Genomic DNA, 18,150 nt, shown 5'->3' with positions numbered 1-18,150 from the left:
CATTATTATATCTTCTTAGCCTAGTTGGTACCTACTGTTAGCAGTCCTACCCGTCTACGAAGTTGATGGTTGGAATGCCGGTACGGGCATTTATTTGTGTGTTTATTAGACACTGCTTAAGGAGAAAACTTTGTTCCTGAGCTGTGGCTAGTTTCTATTTAAGTATTTAGTTAACCTACCTACAACACAACTACTACGGGACTAGTAGGTCGGTTTGTATAAGATTGTCCAATAATATTGTATTATTTAAAATCATTTCGAACTTGGGGTCCGCAACTTAATGAGGTTGGACGAAAAATTTTTGCTGCCGTGGGATCGCTTAGGCGTCTCCGCAACTTTTTACCGCTTGCCACTAAAATTGCGCTGGCGCAATCACTTCTTCTTCCTATTCTAGACTATGCTGACATATCTTATCTCGATCTTACAGAAGAGCAATTAAACAAGCTTGAACGTCTTCAAAATGTGTGCATTCGTTTCATTTTTGGGCTACGGAAATTTGACCATGTCTCCAGCTTTCGGTCACAGCTCAAGTGGTTACCGATACGTTTTCGACGTAATACGCATATCCTTTCTCTTCTCTACAGTACCTTATTTATTCCTAATACTCCTGGTTACCTTAAAAAGCGGTTTAGTTTTCTTTCGTCTGTTAGGTGTTCTCAAAATCTTCTTCTTGCTCCCCCTCGGTCATCTAGTAAGTTCTACATCAAATCCTTCACTTTCCAGTCTGTAAGAATGTGGAATGCTTTGCCCATTGATATAAAACGAGCTCAATCCTTAACCATTTTTAAAAAACGTCTTAAAGAGCATTATTTATCACTTTCTTAGTCCTGGTCATTAAATTCTCCTTTATTTTCTCTACCTGGTTGTTACTTCACTCCCTAGAATGCTTAATATTTATTTATGTAGGTTTATGTAGTGTATTATTGTAATTTAAATAATTTATGTAGTTTATGTAGTGTATGTTTTATTGTTTGTAGTTTATAATTTAAAATTAACATATTATAAGTATACTTGTTTTATTGTTGTTTTGCACTGCCCAATAGCCTATTTCTTGCCACCGGTTCGCTATCTGAAGGTTGTCTGGAAGAGATCGCTTTATAGCGATAAGTCCGCCTGTTGTTACCTACTAATTTAAGTCCTGTATTGTTTGTATTACGAGTTTTTCTTTAGTAGTGCACAATAAAGAATTTTATTATTATTATTATTTGTATGTCTCTTACAAATTCTCGGGACCATGTGGTCCCGGGCATTTTGAAGGCGTGCGTGGGGCCGAAGCCAACACGTAGAGGCCCCTTGTAATAAGACAATTTACTCTAAAAGTAATTTGACACCAACCGACGATTATCCCTGTTCACACTATAGCAGTGCACCCAAGGACAAGCCCCGGTTAGTGTAGGACTATTGTAAAAAAAAAGGGTACCAAAATAAACCGGGCTATTGGGTTGAGTTGCAAGTGGACTGGTAACCGAGACTATGGAGAATACTATGGCACCTGCCCTGATCATATGTTTTTAAAAACACGACAAAATGGGCAGGTGGTGACTCGCCAACTCACAATATGGGTCCCCGAAAACGGCCGCTCGCACAGAGCGACAAGGGGACAACATTGCGTGAGCGGCTCAGGGTGTGGAGAGGTGTGCGCCGCTTTCTACCCAGTGGCTGTCAGCAGCCACTGTGCCAACTCGCGTCTTATGCAAATTTCACTTCCACCCTGCGAGCATATAGCTCTGACACCCCACTCTGGACGGCCGGTAAAGGCAAGCCAGAGGTGAGAGTCCTGCGGCCCCTGCTCAGTGTTCACTCCAGCCGGCCAATCAAGGCAAGCCGGAGAGAGGGACCTGGCCGACTCTCGGGGGTATGGGACCCAAGGGACGTCACTTCCCATTCAGCTCGCCACAAGCTGCCCTGGGGGCTTATTATTATTATTATTATTCGAATGCCCATAAATCTAAAAGTGTTGGGTTAACTTTTATCTTGAGGCTTAAAGATTGTAATAACACTAATAACTGGCATGAATGCTGTCAAATCAATAGTGACAGTTATATTCAATCAAAAATGTCGCTGTTGACAGATCATATTAAAACCAGTTATTACAATCAGAATAAGTTTTCTCGCAATTTAATATAGTACATACCTACTTTGATATTTGGGACACAGTATCAAACTCAAAGGGGTTATTTTACCTATTTCAGTTTTTCTCCAAGTATTCGAAACTACTTTATACTTAGTTCAACATAGAGAACTGAAAATGTATTAATTAAACTTAACAGTCCCAATCTAATTTAAGTTTCAAACCGATGAATTGAAGTTCTTCGGTACTTGTCATACATTTTTAATGCCATCTGGCGACGTTTTAGCGACTTGTAGCGCTGAAAGTAAAGCTGAGATCTCGTCTTCTTTTTCTTATATTTTTCTGGTAATATCGGCTCAGGACCGTTTCGTCCACAATCATTTCGTCACCTTCTTAATTTCTCATTATTGTCATATGGTCTACTGTTCTGATTCGTTAACATTCGTACATCGTCACTTTCCTATCTTGTCCACAATCCTATATGGTCTACAGTGCTGAGTCGTACACATTCTTATATGATCCCCGGTGCCGGCATTGGTAGTGATCAAAATGAACGGCCAACCAAACTTTTCCGTTGGAATAAAGCAATGCAAAAGTAAATGAAAAGTGCCGATGTTGTCTTATTTATAGAAGGCAGTCAGGATAATGGGTGGTACAATAATGTTGACGAGCTGACATCACTATGGTCACAATAGGAATTTAGACGATCTGGGACTGTTGTCAAAATAGTAATGTGAACGAGTTAGGAAGGTGACGATTTAGGAATTGTATGCTGACGACTTGGTATTGAGGATGATTTAAAAAGGTGACGAAATAAGATTGTGGACGAAGTGGTCTTGATTCCCAATATCTTTGGTAACAATTTCAATAGAAACATTTTTTGACGATCGGTTTGGCCTAGTGGGTAGTGACCCTGCCTACGAAGCTGATGGTCCCGGGTTCAAATCCTGGTAAGGGCATGTATTTGTGTGATGAGCATGAATATTTGTTCCTGAGTCATGGGTGTTTTCTATATATTTAAGTTTTTATAATTTTTTTTTTTTTTTTTTTTTCTAGCCTATCTTGTGTCCCACTGCTGGGCAAAGGCCTCCCCTTTTTTCCGCCACTCATCACGGTTTGAAGTATGTTCCCGCCAGTCTCTGCAAAAAGCGTCGAGGTCATCCCGCCATCTCTTTTTTGGTCTGCCTCTGCCCCGGCTAATCTGCGGTATCCATTCGGTAGCCAATTTGGCCCACCGATCCGGGTGCATACGGCAGACGTGTCCTGCCCAACCCCACTTAAGCTTAGCGGCCTTAACACCCACATCTATAATACCAGTTCTGGAGCGCAGTTCGGTGTTCCTAACTCGATCGGTTCTCCGAACTCCTAGTATGCTGCGCTCCATTGCTCGCTGGCAAATCTTGAGTCGGGACTTCTGGGCTTCCGTTAATGACCAAGATTGGGCGCCGTAGGTTAGGATAGGCAGGATACACATGTCGACGAGTTTGCGCTTTAGTGTCAGTGGAAGGTTGCCCTTCATTAGTGCCTTCATGGACCAGAAGCTCTTCCAGGCATTTTCGATGCGTCGGTCGATTTCTTTAGACTGCCTGTCATCGAAGGATGCTATCTGGCCCAAGTATATGTATTCGTCGACATATTGGATATCCTGCCCATCAACCTTGACTCCACGTTTCGCGCCATTGGTCATTAACTGGGTTTTGGCCCTGTTCATTTCGAGTCCGACTTCAAGACTTGCCGTGCTAAGGTCTTGTAGCATTTGTTCTAGATGGGGTGCAGTGTGGGAGAACAAAACTATGTCGTCGGCAAAACGCAGGTTAGTTAACCTTTTGCCGTCGACGTCAATGCCCATTCTTTCCCACTTGGTCGCTAGCTTTTGGAAAATCTGTTGTAAGCACGAGGTGAACAATTTCGGAGATAGCGGGTCGCCTTGCTTGACTCCCTTTTCAATGCGAATTTTAGGGCCAGGAACATGTAATTTAATGCTTGCTGTGCTTTACCGATAAATGGTTCCAACGAGTTCAACATATGCATTGTCGATACGTTGCTCACGCATTGCGGAGAATACAGCAGAATGCTTGACACTGTCAAACGCTTTGCTGTAATCTACGAAAGCCAGGTATAGTGGTATTTTGAACTCGTTAGACTTTTCCATTATTTGATTTATGCTGTGAAGGTGATCTGTAGTGGAAAAACTTGGACGGAAACCGGCTTGTTCTGGGGGCTGGTGTTTATCAAGCAGGGGGGCTATTCTATTTTCGATAACTTTAATAAATAATTAATAAATGTGAGATATTAGGCTGATAGGTCTATAATTTCCAATGTCTGATTTGTCACCTTTCTTATGAAGGAGAATTATATTTGAGTGGCAAAAATCTTTATATATTTTATATATCATTGTCTAAGTACCCTCAACACAAGCCTTATTGAGCTTACTCTGGGACTTGGTCAGTTGTGTCCTATAATATTTATTTATTTATTATGGCTCGAATTTAAGTATCAATAGATCTCACGCAGTCAATAGTGTCAAATGCTATTAAAGTATTAATAAACACATCTAGCCTTCACTTGCATCTAAATAGACCTACTGCAGAATGCAATTCATATTCATCTAGGTCAACAGTCAACACCGCCGTTTCACGAAAGTTTAAATTTTACAATACTCGTTGTCTTCTCATTCATATGATATTTACCAGTTGCTTGGTGAACAAAAATGGGGTAGGGAAATTTGCTCATGCATTCGATGCGACGAAATTTAAAGTTTTGTGACCAATCCACAATGGGTTATCGTTATGACTACCGTAAACCGCGCAACTACTAGTCCATTGTAATGTGGTGAATAAACGAATATTTGCTTAAATCTTATATATCTTGGTTTATGTGTGACATTTATTTGAATTAATTAGTTCTGAGTACATAGTTTCATAAATAGTGAAAAGCATCCAGAAAATGCTAAGAAAAACATTGATATTGGTACGTAATTAAGAGCCTTGTCACATTACCGATTTGCAGGAGCGTTAAAAGCGAGGAAGCGCGTAGCGAGTTCGCCGCGGGCGCGCAACGGTTTCGCCGCAAGCGCGTTACGATCGCGCCGCAAGCACGTCATCGGATTTGCTGCGTACAGATACAGATACTTTTTTTTTTTTTTTTTTTTCTTTTAGATACAGGGAATTTTGAAAAAATATAAGCCATTTCGTGGTAAAATCGTTGCCCGCTCGCGGCGAGATCGTTACCCGCTCGCGGCGAAATCGTTGCACGCTCGACTCGCTTTCAACTCTCTTAAGATAAGAGGCTCTAGTCTGAACTTCGTTGTAGCAAAATTTTACGCGGTTATCGTGCTGATGCGACTTCGCACGTCGCTCCGATGTGTGAGCGTTATACCGCGTAGCCGCGTGCCAATCCGCATCCAATGTGAAGACGACCTTAAAACTACTGTTCCGGCCACTATTCAAATGTTTACTTTATTTGTTTAAAGTGTTTAATTTAACGACCTTGTGAGCACATAGGACCACAAATTAACACATTAAACTCCGTCCCTCCTCAACTTCGTCTTAAACAGTAAATAAATGATAGTTAGTCTATCGATTATTTCACACGTACCTTACCCACAGAAACCGACATTTCTACCACGAGGGCCATTCCGTAACAACAAATCGACGACTATTGTCTTCCATACTCAATGTTGGACAAACATTGGCGAGGAACAACTAACCAGTAGCACTGAAATTTGGTGATTTTAGTTAAGCACACTAGCATAGATTAGTTATGAGTTGAAAGTATAACTCAATGCATAATTTTGTTATTAATTCATAATTTTGTTATTAACTATTTTCCTGAAGGAAAACTATGTATTGTATTTTAATGTAACGTAAGCGCTACTGCGTGTTTCCAGATTGCAATCTATCGAGCATTACTGTGTTTGTAAGAGACGGCGCGAGTTCCAAATTTATTTTGCTAACGCGCTAGCCTCTCTTCGTCAAGCAAATTATTTTGAACTTAATAACACTGCAGCGATGGTAAAGGGGCAATTTAAAACTGCATTCAGGTGGCGACTGCAGCAGTGTTACTGTTGCAAAGTTTACACTGTTACAGCTTTAATACGGTACTTAATGTCACTGCCAATTTTCTTGATAAAATGAGTGACAGCTTGAATATTCTAATCGCGGCAGGAATGCGGCATCAACAGTAACGCAATTTATCAAGGATATTTTCACAATCTTCGCTCGTGTCAACGATCCAGCAATATTGTTGCAATAGCAACACTGCTGCAATTTCCATCCGAATGTAGACCAAAGATTAACGCCATTTTACAAGCTTTTATTTGACTTGCAATGTACTAGTATGACGTATGTAGTAGTTGTAGTGTCAAATATTACATGCTTAATTAGACCCACGTCCCATTATTCCATTGAAAAAACGAATATTATGGTATCATCGAGCTGATTTGAGGATGGACGCAGGAGGTGACCATAAGAAATCGGTGATAAAACAACGCGACCAAATTGTGCTTGGGTTTTTTAAGTGTCTCGATGAGTATTCGTTGCCCATAGAAAGAAGAAAATTACAGTCAGCAATAAAAGCTTGTATCAAAAATGTTTTTTGTCAGAAAACTTATTTAATTGAATCTGTTATTAATTTAAGTATGTCATAGAATCGCCCACTTACCTATACCATGCCGCATAAATATTGCAGCATCACGTCACTGGCTGGGAACTTGCCAGCTGTGCATACTTTATAGGGCCCTGCTAACTTTCCAGCTCAGCCAGGTATTCAAGAATGAGGCATAAACTTCTTTGTTATACCTGTTGTAAATTTTTGCCTTTGTTAGATTGTATGTTCCTTAGGAGAGCAGAACATGTTAGGTGCGAACACTAGGTATTCATACACAAGTAAGGATAATTAGTTTTTACCTGAACAAATCGGAATATCTAAATTTATCCCGTTACTTTCGTCAGCTTATACGTGCAACTAAGGTCCCATTCTGAGCAGGTGAGCTGAGGTCTGAGCACAAACCGCAGATCCTTTAGAGTACTCTTTTATAGGTATGTTGGCCCAGGCCATGCAGCAAATGCATAAATATTACAGATACAAATTGAAAGTTTGATTTGCCTGTAGCATTCTGACTGGAGAGTTGTAAAATTGTAGGGCAAGCGTCTGCAGTGAGGACTCCATTCCAGTAATCAAATTCAATAGCACTACGTACGGAAAATTATCCTTTTAAACCGCATAATGGTCATATTATATTCCCATTATTCAGATCGTGCTGGCCCTTAGCAAAGATATCGTTTGCGCTCGCACCGTCCTATTCCTAAAGCAGCAAAGTATATTTTAGTTTGTTTTCCACAGTTTTAAATTTGTCGAGTGCATTGGAGGGTCGGCGATCAAATATGCAAGTTCGCAGTCGCGAACCCACTTAAACCAATTGCAAAGGTTGAACCGAACGGTATCTTGCTGCTGAATATGGATCCGTCGTATTAATGCTTGCCAAGATTTAATAGAAGTCGCGTAAAGGAAAAATTGCATTATGCATGTGAGAATTTTATGTTGCTTGTTAGCTGTCTGTATTGATTGAAAGAAGTCGTTATAATTCCTTGGGATGTTTCAATATGAAATAGAATCATTTATTTCTTGTTAAAATAAGACGTTTTACGGTGTTGCCTGGGGTTTTATTGATTTTGCCATAACGTCATTTCAAGATTTTTACCGTATAATAAGATCGTTTAGAATCTCAATTATCTTATCATATAACTAAGCTATCTATATTATTTTCCGTAGATACTACAATTGACGGTCTGTTTGTAATTTTTTGCAATTTTAAGTAAAAATAACATTTGTAATTTTCGATTTTAAAAAAATCGAGTCTAATCGATAGATAACCTATCACCGCAGTTTTTTTGCGTCGTAACACGGTGAAACTTCTTCAAAGCAAAATTAGTTTTTTCAATATTCTTAGTTATTGTATCATCAGCTTCCAAAAAGTAGCCTTAGTTCTTTTCCGCAGTAGCATCAAAAAAATATCTAGGAACTCTTAACTCCAACTCCAATACAACATGATTGTATTGTTAATATTCGGGGGCTATATAATTCTTGTCTCATTTCTGTCTTGTTGTCATTATAACACCTAATAAGCACCGAGCTTATTACTCATCAAGATTTAGCAGGACCCCTCCATCACTCTGAGCACAACATGTAATAACCACGCGATAATTTCTCATAAGCGCGACATCTGAATAAATTGGTGGTCCTAATGAAAGCTATGTCTGCCTCATCTTGAGACTTGGAGGTCAATTCTGTTTTCACAATTTGAGAAAAGTTCCATCTTATTTTGATACGCCCTTGAGACAACGAGCGCCGCTGCTACACTAATCAGCATGTGCCGCTGTCGCTGAGCTCCTCACGAATCTGGAGTCGTCTCATAAGCATACCCCGAAGACGGGGGCAATTTAGGGTTTGAAAATAGTGCAAAGGCAAATGAAAGTTGAAAATCAAGCAGATATGTGTGCAAAATTGCAAATTAAATAATAATATGTTAAGTAATAATGCCGACATATCTGAAATCAGAAATCATCGCATTTATTCGTGATAAACTATAACATACAAAAGTATAGTATAACGAAAGAAAGAAACAGAATAAATAAATAGTTTACCACGAAATGGTCCCGCCTCAGCATAAATGCTAACCCAAAAGTCAGCGCTGATCTTCCGGCTAGACCATTTGTGGGTCACGAACGCAGCTTTACGACACGGCATAAAATCTTGGTTTTCAACTTTTATTTGCCTTTAGACTATTATCAAACCTAAATTGCCCCCGTCTATCCCAGGTATGCTCATAAAGCAAGTGTTGGTGTGCGTGAGATGCCTAATGACTTGAGTCAAGGTAGTATCAAAATATAATTAAAATGTTTTCAAATTGTTAAAATAGAATTCGCCTCCGGACTGATAAAACGTTCAGACTCGTTCTCGTCTTTCTCTTTAAGAAACTGTAGTTTTGTTCAAAGTTTAGTATGCGCTTGCTTTCCTATTTTAGCAGCAGCGAAATAAGTAAATAAATAAAATAAATAATAAATAAATATTATAGGACATTATTACACAAATTGACTAAGTCCCACAGTAAGCTCAATAAGGCTTGTGTTGAGGGTACTTAGACAACGATATATATAATATATAAATATTTATAAATACTTAAATACATAGAAAACACCCATGACTCAGGAACAAATATCCATGCTCATCACACGAATACATGCCCTTACCAGGATTTGAACCCGGGACCATCAGCTTCGTAGGCAGGGTCACTACCCACTAGGCCAGACCGGTCGTCGGTATGGAAGACATCTTTGATTGTCTAGGTATTTATGATTTAAATTCTAAGGTGGTATAAGGAAAGGATAAGCGTAAAAGACGGGAAAGGTCAAGTGAGAAGGCGTATCAATCAACCAAGATAAAAAATATATGAAATCAATTTGCAGGAACTAGTGCAAAATGGGGTGTTACGAGGGAAATCGTATTAAACGCGTTCAACCGTAGTATTTTCTATTCTATACACTTAATAAGCAATATTTAAGTAAGTACTACATTTGAGACATTTATTTGAGGCATTCGTAAAATGTAAACCAATCTTCTCTTAAAAAAAGACTTAGAAACGTTATGTATTACGTTTCTAAGTCTTTTTTTTTATTCACCAACTTACATTAATAGTTGAACCACACATGCAAGTTATGGGTTACATACATACTTAAAACTAATTAGACTAAGCTTATCACTAGATTTAATTAACATGAATAGTTGTGAGTGTAGATATTGACTCTAGGTAGCGCGCTGCTGTGGCTAGGAATCTCGGTTCTGTTTGTGAGAATATGTCAAGAGTAGGATTATGGAAAACAATATCATTAATATGGTTGAGTGCAACATATAGAGGACTAATGACTAATGTCATTGTGCTGGTATTGGGAATTACGAACAGAGGTGTAATTCGTGGCCGGAGAGTAGCTCTAACAATTGGTAATGGTACCTTAAAATGCACATATCGCAGTAGCAATGGATTAAATATTAATCCACGTATTAACCTAAAATAGTTATTTTCGATACAAGTGCGAAAAATAGGAAATTCGTAACGAGTGGCGATAAATTAAAACACGACTGAAGGGAGGAGAGGAGGAAGAGAGAGAAAGAATCTACACGAGTTGCGAATTTATTTGCCGTGGCGAATGCTTTAGCAACTCAAAAACATCTGTACACCAAATTATTTCTAACAACCAAACAATTTTTTTATATTGAAAACTGTATTTACATGTGTTAGCGTAATTATAAAACTGTATCACCTTTTCCAACTGTTTACATACTTATACAGTAGGTATGTTGATACAGTATGCTAGTTTAACGACAAAAGAATGCTGTGAAGATCTCAACCAATTTTTCACTGAAAGAAAGATATTTCTGCAGCTGACTGGCGAAAAAACAAACAGATTACCTAACGAGCATTGCAATCAATTCCCAAGTTCGGAAATAAAATTAAAAGGTTCTCCCAAACGCTTTCAGTGGCACAGTAATAAAGCGAAGACGAAGTGACCTAAAAGCTAGCTTTTAGCTCGTCTCACTTTACAAATAGATTGCCGATGCCCGGTATAGAGTAAAAACACACCGATATTAGGAGAGATAGGTAAAGAGAGACTTCATTGTTATCTAAGAATAAAATAATCGTCGTCACATAATATACGAGTATGTACATTTCATTAATAAGCTTTGAGCAAATGTAAAAAGTCGATTCTATCTTTTCGATAATACTTAGGTACTATGTATTTTGAGAACACTAGAAATGTCTTTACTCTAAAACATGTAAGCGTACTTCAACGTGTCAGCGCACTTAGAAAACAATTATCTAAATGCAACGTGCGGTTATTTTAACGCATATCATTTTGTAGCGTATGATGCTTTTATATATTCTATCTGTTTGCTTACCTAAAACTATAGTCAAAGATATAGGAAATAAAGGTTACCAAATTATGTTTCTAGAAATAGTTTATTCGGGGCAAAAATATACAGATAAAAAGAGGTACAAAAAGAAACGTATACATAACATTAGAACGTATAATATTACATTACATGACACATAGTAGCCACGAAATGGTCCCGACTCAGCATGGTGCTAGCCTGGATGGGCCAACGCTGATCTTCCGCCGGGGGCTCCGACCGGAGTATACAGACTCTTTTAATAATAAATGCTAATAATATTGACATTGCTGATGATTTGTCAAGCTTTGCTAATTATTTCAATAGTATTCACAGATAAATAGTATAAGTAAATAAAAGTATGACCACTTCGTCCTGAGGCGCATATGCACAGTGTGCATGCATTGCACTCGCATAGCAACCAACGTAATGGCATGCGGTGACGAAAAAGAGGAATTCTACTTCAATATAGTTGACGACCGGTCTGGCTTAGTGGTTTTGCCTATGAAGCCGATGGTCCCGGGCTCAAATCCCAGTAAGAGCACTTATTTGTGTGATGAGCACGGATATTTGTTTTCTATGTATTTATAATATTTATTCATATATCTTTATATATAACTGGTCTAACGCGATACACGATTAACGTGATTTGGATATCGGGTAGTTTAGTGTTGTTTACCAATATCTTCATTGACATTTTGCTGAGACGTCGGACTTTCGTGACCACAACCTGGGTGAAACGTCAGAGAAAAAAATAATGGAATTTAATGACATTAAATATGCGTACCAACCGCGATAGTTTAAAGTGTTATGTATATCTTTGTCTGTGTTGTGGGTACCTGCCCACAACACAAGCTTTATTGAGCTTACTGTGGAACTTAATCAATGTGTGTAATAATATCCTATAATATTGATTTATTTATTTTGTTCATCCTAGGGATTGCAATCCGGTCCGGCGGATCCGGTAATCCGGCCGGATCCGGCACTTTTCAGGAGCTACCGGATCCGGTAAAAATCACCGGATCCGGACCGGATCCGGTAAAATAAGAAAACGCTTAAATACAGCACGCGCTGTGCATTTCAGATGAGGAAAAGGCAACGGATACAAGGTATGAAGTTTAACAGAACCAAAAACGAATGAAAAAGTTTAAATTTAGTAAGATAAAAATATATTTATTATGACGATGACTGGGAACAGAAGAGGACTTCTTCTTCTTTCATATTGGTGGCACGATATGACGATTACATAAATACTGTATTAGAAGGAAAAATGAAAGGATGGAGATGCCATGGAAGGCATTTGTAATTTATGCTAAAGACAAGGTTAATGACGTGTCATAATGTTGTGATAGGAGATTAAAAGTAAACAAATGAGCAGGATTAAGTCGGCGGTACTCAACCGACTACAGTTGGGCTCATCAATATGTGTGAATGAAAAATATATGATAATATTGATAATGAAATAATAGTAAGCGTAGGAGTTGAAAATAGAATTCCGGTTACTCTTGTTTGCCGCGCTATCTATTGTCGAGTAGCAGTACTGAGAGTTTCGCTACTTGATGCTAGATGTCGACTACGAAAATAATAAGCGTTTTGGTACCAAAACTGATGTATGGAGTGAGCACTCTATGTTCTTCTTATTTCTCTATGCTAGAATGGATGTCAATGTTAGAGTTTGTGAGGAAAGAGAAGATTCGTGGAATGTATGGGGCCCAATACATTCCACGACTCTTCTCTTTCCGAACAGACTATACAAAGAATTCAATCAAAGAACAGTTACGATAACTTGTCCTTTCAAGGAGCTCCAATTCCCACCCCACATCCCATCATCAGGCTTTGCAAACTAATCAAATTTATAATTGTAAACGAAAATTTGACCACTTTTAAATGGTTAAATATAATAAATTACCGATTTCAAATTTTATTTTTAAAGTGATATTGAGATTGTGACACTTTTTACTACCAAGTTCTATTTTATTGTTAAGAAGTTATTTATTAACTTCAAATTATAGATTTAGGAATACGTATTACGCAAAAAACTAGAAAAATATGTCATGTAATTAACTTTTATATCCCTATGCCAAACCGGATCCGGTCCGGCCGGATCCGGCCGGACTACGGCCAAAATCCGGCCGGATCCGGCCGGATTGAAAACCAATCCGGTTTGCAATCCCTAGTTCATCCTGGCACCGATAGAAGTGACTCCATTGCCTTTTGTTAATTTATTTTGTAATTATAAAAACCATTTACTGTATTCTCTCTTATTTCCAGCTCCGATCTTCATTTGTGGGCCGAAAATAGATTGAAATTAAATACTTAATGAACACGCCAAGATTCGGATAGACACTTGTTTAACCTTTTCCTAACAAGTTTTATTCTATCTTTGTTAGTCTACCTACATGTTATTTTTGTGCTAGACGTTGTGGGATCGGTCTACAAGTCATGTGTGACTTATGGATTAAGAATAGAGGTATAAATTAGGTCATATGTATCTACATAGAATAGATAGATAGATAGAATACTCTTTATTGGCACACCTCAGTAAACAGATACAAGAAAAATAAACAATTGATTAAATGTAGAGGCAGACAACAGGCAGTCTTATCGCTAAGCGATCTCTTCCAGGCAACCTTTGGGTAGCGGGTAGAATTTATGTCATATATGTATAGATTTTTAAAGATAATGTGTAGCCGGGTAACTAGAGCGGTAAATGAAAGCTAAGTTCTTATAGTAATACAATATAATAGTAATAGTTATTTGTGTTACAAGGGGGCAAAGTTGTTGTTTAACCGCTCGTGCTAATATTGATACCCGAGCAAGCGAAGGAATGGAATATTGAGCGTTGCGAGGGTTTCAAGGCACGAGGGTTAAACAAACTTTGCCTCCGAGTGAAACACAAATTTTTTCACCACACCAAGGAAAATACTAACTATGAAATACCAAAATAATCAATCCAAATCAAATCCAATTGAACTAAATAAAAAAAATTTCATTCAAAATCATAATTTAAAAGTAAATTCCACCAGCTAACCTAACATAAGGAAACAACTCAAAATTTGCATCGGATTACTTTGCCCCACATGTGGATAAAATGCAACTTTCTCATTAGTTTTTGAACAATCAAGAGGGCCTTTACCAGTTGGTGTGGTGAAAAAATATTTACAATAAAATAAACTAATATGCGTCAGTAGGTGAGTGTATATAAGTAAAAGATAGTCACTAGCCTTAAGTTTCGCGATCCTGGCGAAATAATGGTACTTTTTCTATGAAATTCCATTTCCGCAGAAAACGTTTTCCACTAACTAAAACTTAACAAATCACTTTGATTTTGATGTCAATCGCTTCAGTATAATATATTCTTGGTTTATAAAAAAATTGTATTGGAAATTAAAAAAAAAAAGAATACCTATAAACCTCGTTTTTCATTGTGTCAATAACGTAATTCATGGAGAATGGAATTATTTAGAAGTGGAAAAACCTTTTCTCCTTTTGTATGGACAATTAGTCCGAATATATCACGTGGTATATTCCCTCTAACGTCCGTTGATCCATAGATTCTTGAGGTAACTCAGGTATGTTTGACGACGTGCGCTCACCAAGACACATTCAGATAAAAACTTCATTCAGCAGCAATAATCAGGTAAATAAGTAGCGTTAGAAAAAACAAAAGACGCGCGGAAAGGCGTATATATTTTTACCACCGGCGTCTATTTTTTTTGGCGTGCGGTGGCTGCACTATGCAGGTTTTCCATGTTACAAACGTATTGGATAAATAGAACAATGGACAGTTCAGTTTCAATACGTCATTTTAGACGACTACGACTCTGGTACATTTATATATCCCTGTTTTTGTTATTTAAGTCTCAAGTACTGAAAAAATGTATCCCCTCTGTAAGGGCCCTGTGTAAAAAATTGATTCCCTTAATTTTGCCATCTATGGGTATGTAGTAGACCCATGTAAGTCAACACGTTTAGGACGCCGTCCTAATTTTTGACAGCCATTCAGCCATGTTTAGTACGTCAGCTCTATTCCTGGGAATAAGATTAAACATGGCAACTATTGGAACAGTTTACAGCACTGGGACATTTAGGTTACTAAGTACACACACATACTGATCGACATACGAGTAACATGGTGCAGAGAAAAATGTTATCTTACAAAACTTCATACAATCAGCACACAGACTACACAGACACCGCATAATGAAGCGTTTACTACACATAAGTTCAATTTTACTCGTAAAATTCTATGATTGAAGCAGCACTACTGAGCTGTATTCTACACCATGGTATACTATTATACATCTTTAAAGCTTAATTTGTGTAATTATTTTTAATTTACATGAGTATAATTATTATGTAAGTATATGTTATGTATTATACTGGAGGCCGATTTTTAATTTATTTTCGAAACTAACTTACTTTCAGATTGAAAAAACTGTGGAAAACGGCGAATGATATTTGAAATACGAGCGATAGAAATTGGGAATCTAGTGGTATTGAATTGGCCACACGTTATCAATTCTATTAGTAGAATTTAAATGCCTAGTAGTAGAGAGATTTACACGAAATCTAGTCTCAAATTCAAAAATCGTGAGCTCAACTGAAATAAGCAGTTGCGGTCCCATACTAAATTTGTACGGGAGTGCTCAAACAGGGTGTTTTAGTCACCTTCAATAATTTACGGGGTGAATATATAGGTCATACTAAGCATCTTTTACTACGGGACCAACCCAGCAGTCGCGAAAAAAATAAGCTGTATCATATATATTTTAGCTGTCTGACCTTGACATTTTCTATTGGAGAGTACTTTTTTTTCGCGATTTCGGGGTTGGTCCCATAGTAAAAGTTGCTAAATATGAGAATATGACCTATAAATTCAGCCCATAAATTATTTATTTATTTATCGTATGGCTTCGTTACATGTCACTGGATATAAAGTGGTAGAGTGTATAAATTATAGTAAGTAACAACTTAAAATTTAAAATTTCGCCCTACTCAGGTAAGCTTACCTTACCAAGCTACCGCTTCTTCAGCCAGGATATTGAAGTCGTTCACGCCCATAAATTATTGCCTATCTATAGGTGGTGACCTCGCGGTTGGCCTATGTGCTCCGTCTAGTAGTTGATATGGTCTGTGAGTCAGCATCACTATAGCCTTCGATTTCAAATAGTGATATATCACTACAGTTTGCGGTCAAAAGTATCTGACACAGTCTAGTTGTCCTAAATATATACACATGTTTCTTAATGTTAAGCCTTTAGAAAATGGTATGGCTTTTGGGCGCATAGTCTGATACGTTAGTCTTTGTACTGTACTATGTTTACTCGTAATAGTCATTGGAAATTAGATTCCGTTTGATCCATCTATATTGTTTTTCCGATTGGACAGTGGTGTTACTCGAATGCTTTTGTTTCGGTTAGCAAACAAATAGAGCGTGAGTGAGTAACGATGCCAATTTCGGAGTTGACATTCCATTTAGGCTTGGATTTAGTTGATCGACCGAAGCGGGATTGGGATGAATTAATTACATTCATGAATGTAATTAAATATGTTACTTATATGTATTTTTAAACTAAATTGAGTTTTTTTGTTCCTAGCGTTTATCTCGGCTCATGGGAGTCTGGGGTCCGCTTGGCAACTAATCTCGAGAATTGGCGTAGGCACTAGTTTTTACGAAAGAAACTGCCATCTGACCTTTCAACCCAGAGGGGCCTGCCTTTCAACCCAGGGACACTAGGCTTTATAAGGGATCAGTCCGGTTTTCTCGCGATGTTTTCCTTCACCGAAAAGTCCATATGCCATATGTCCATCAAATGATATATCGTACATAAATTCCGAGACACTCATTTTTACGAGCCGGGGTTTGAAATTCGCACGCTCTTACCGCTAGGCTACCAACACATTTGAAAATTTATTTTAAAGAAATATTACTCTGTGAAGGCAAGTACTTCCACCTTACAGAAAACCGCAGCCAAAAACACTAGACCCTAATCATAGTGTCCGCACTACACACCTAACACTCCGACCTTAGGGTCGGCAACGCGCATGTAAATCCTCCAGAGTTGCAGGCGTATTTAGGTTACGGAGATACGGTATGCTTGTTTGCCACCGACGTAGTATATATATATATATGTTTCGGGATTGTGCTAGATGGTTCAATGTTCAGACATTGAACCATCTAGCACCGCCTAGGCCAATTCAATTTTACATTCCGATGTCAAAATGATGCCATTTTATTATCATTTACCCGTGCGTCTCAATCTCGCTAATACGTGAATGAACAAGCTCGAGCAAAATTTACACGCGAATGATAACAAATGACATTATTTTAATATCGGAATGTATCTTCTTCTAACTGGGCTCCTGGTTTTTTGTAGAAGAGGCTTTAATTTCATTAAATAAAGGTATGAGTAAATACTCAGTAATGTTTTTACATTACACTACGCGACGCAGAAAATGTCCCACATATCACATCACAAGATCAAAGAGTTTAATTTAATTTTCTTCTGTTGTGCACAACACATGTGTGTGCACACACAACACAAGGATCGTATTCTATATTTTGAATTATTATGGCAAAATTAACATACAGTAGGCCGTAGTCCGCTAATGTCTTTATCTGCCTCTCTATCGCTCGAATATGTAAAAGCGATAGAGGTAAATAAAAAAAATATTTTTAGTTTTTCGCAATAAGCTCTGAACCTAAACCGAGCAAGCACGTCGGTGATGTGTATCCCCTTTCCTTCCCTGTCGTGATCACTGCTCTACATTTCCCATTGTATACACGTTTTCTATCTCTTTCCAGACGCAGCTCTGAAGATGACGTGGGACACGATGAGCCTGCTGGGGGTGGGGCGGCACTTCGCCGGCGTGGGGCGGCTGCGGCGCGCGCTGTTGCTGCTCGCTGCCGCCGCTTGCACTGCCGCTGCCCTGCTCTATTGGCGGCAGCAGAGTGATGAGAACACGCATAGGCCGCTGCATTCTACGTACACGTCAGTATTATCATTATATATTTTAATATCTGAATAGAGCTAGGTTACCACCGTGGAATTTCATTTTACGAACATATTGAAAGATAACCAGCCAAGGAAAATTTTAACTACTTATACAGTAGTTTGTCCACATTATCA

At 38.2% G+C, this 18,150-nt stretch overlaps 1 protein-coding gene across 1 annotated transcript in view; it reads left to right on the top strand.

The window, feature by feature from the left end:
* LOC133527546 (probable beta-hexosaminidase fdl) overlaps positions 1 to 18,150 on the top strand; it is a 172,721-nt gene that overhangs the window by 146,409 nt on the left and 8,162 nt on the right. The window contains exon 4 of the mRNA XM_061864600.1: positions 17,826 to 18,012. Coding sequence (XP_061720584.1) covers positions 17,840 to 18,012 — 173 coding nt within the window. The 5' untranslated portion in view covers positions 17,826 to 17,839. The remainder of the gene's footprint in view (positions 1 to 17,825; positions 18,013 to 18,150) is intronic.

Source organism: Cydia pomonella, chromosome 18, assembly GCF_033807575.1.
Source record: "Cydia pomonella isolate Wapato2018A chromosome 18, ilCydPomo1, whole genome shotgun sequence".
Taxonomy (NCBI): Eukaryota; Metazoa; Arthropoda; class Insecta; order Lepidoptera; family Tortricidae; genus Cydia; species Cydia pomonella.
This window is presented reverse-complemented; position numbering and strand designations above follow the sequence as displayed.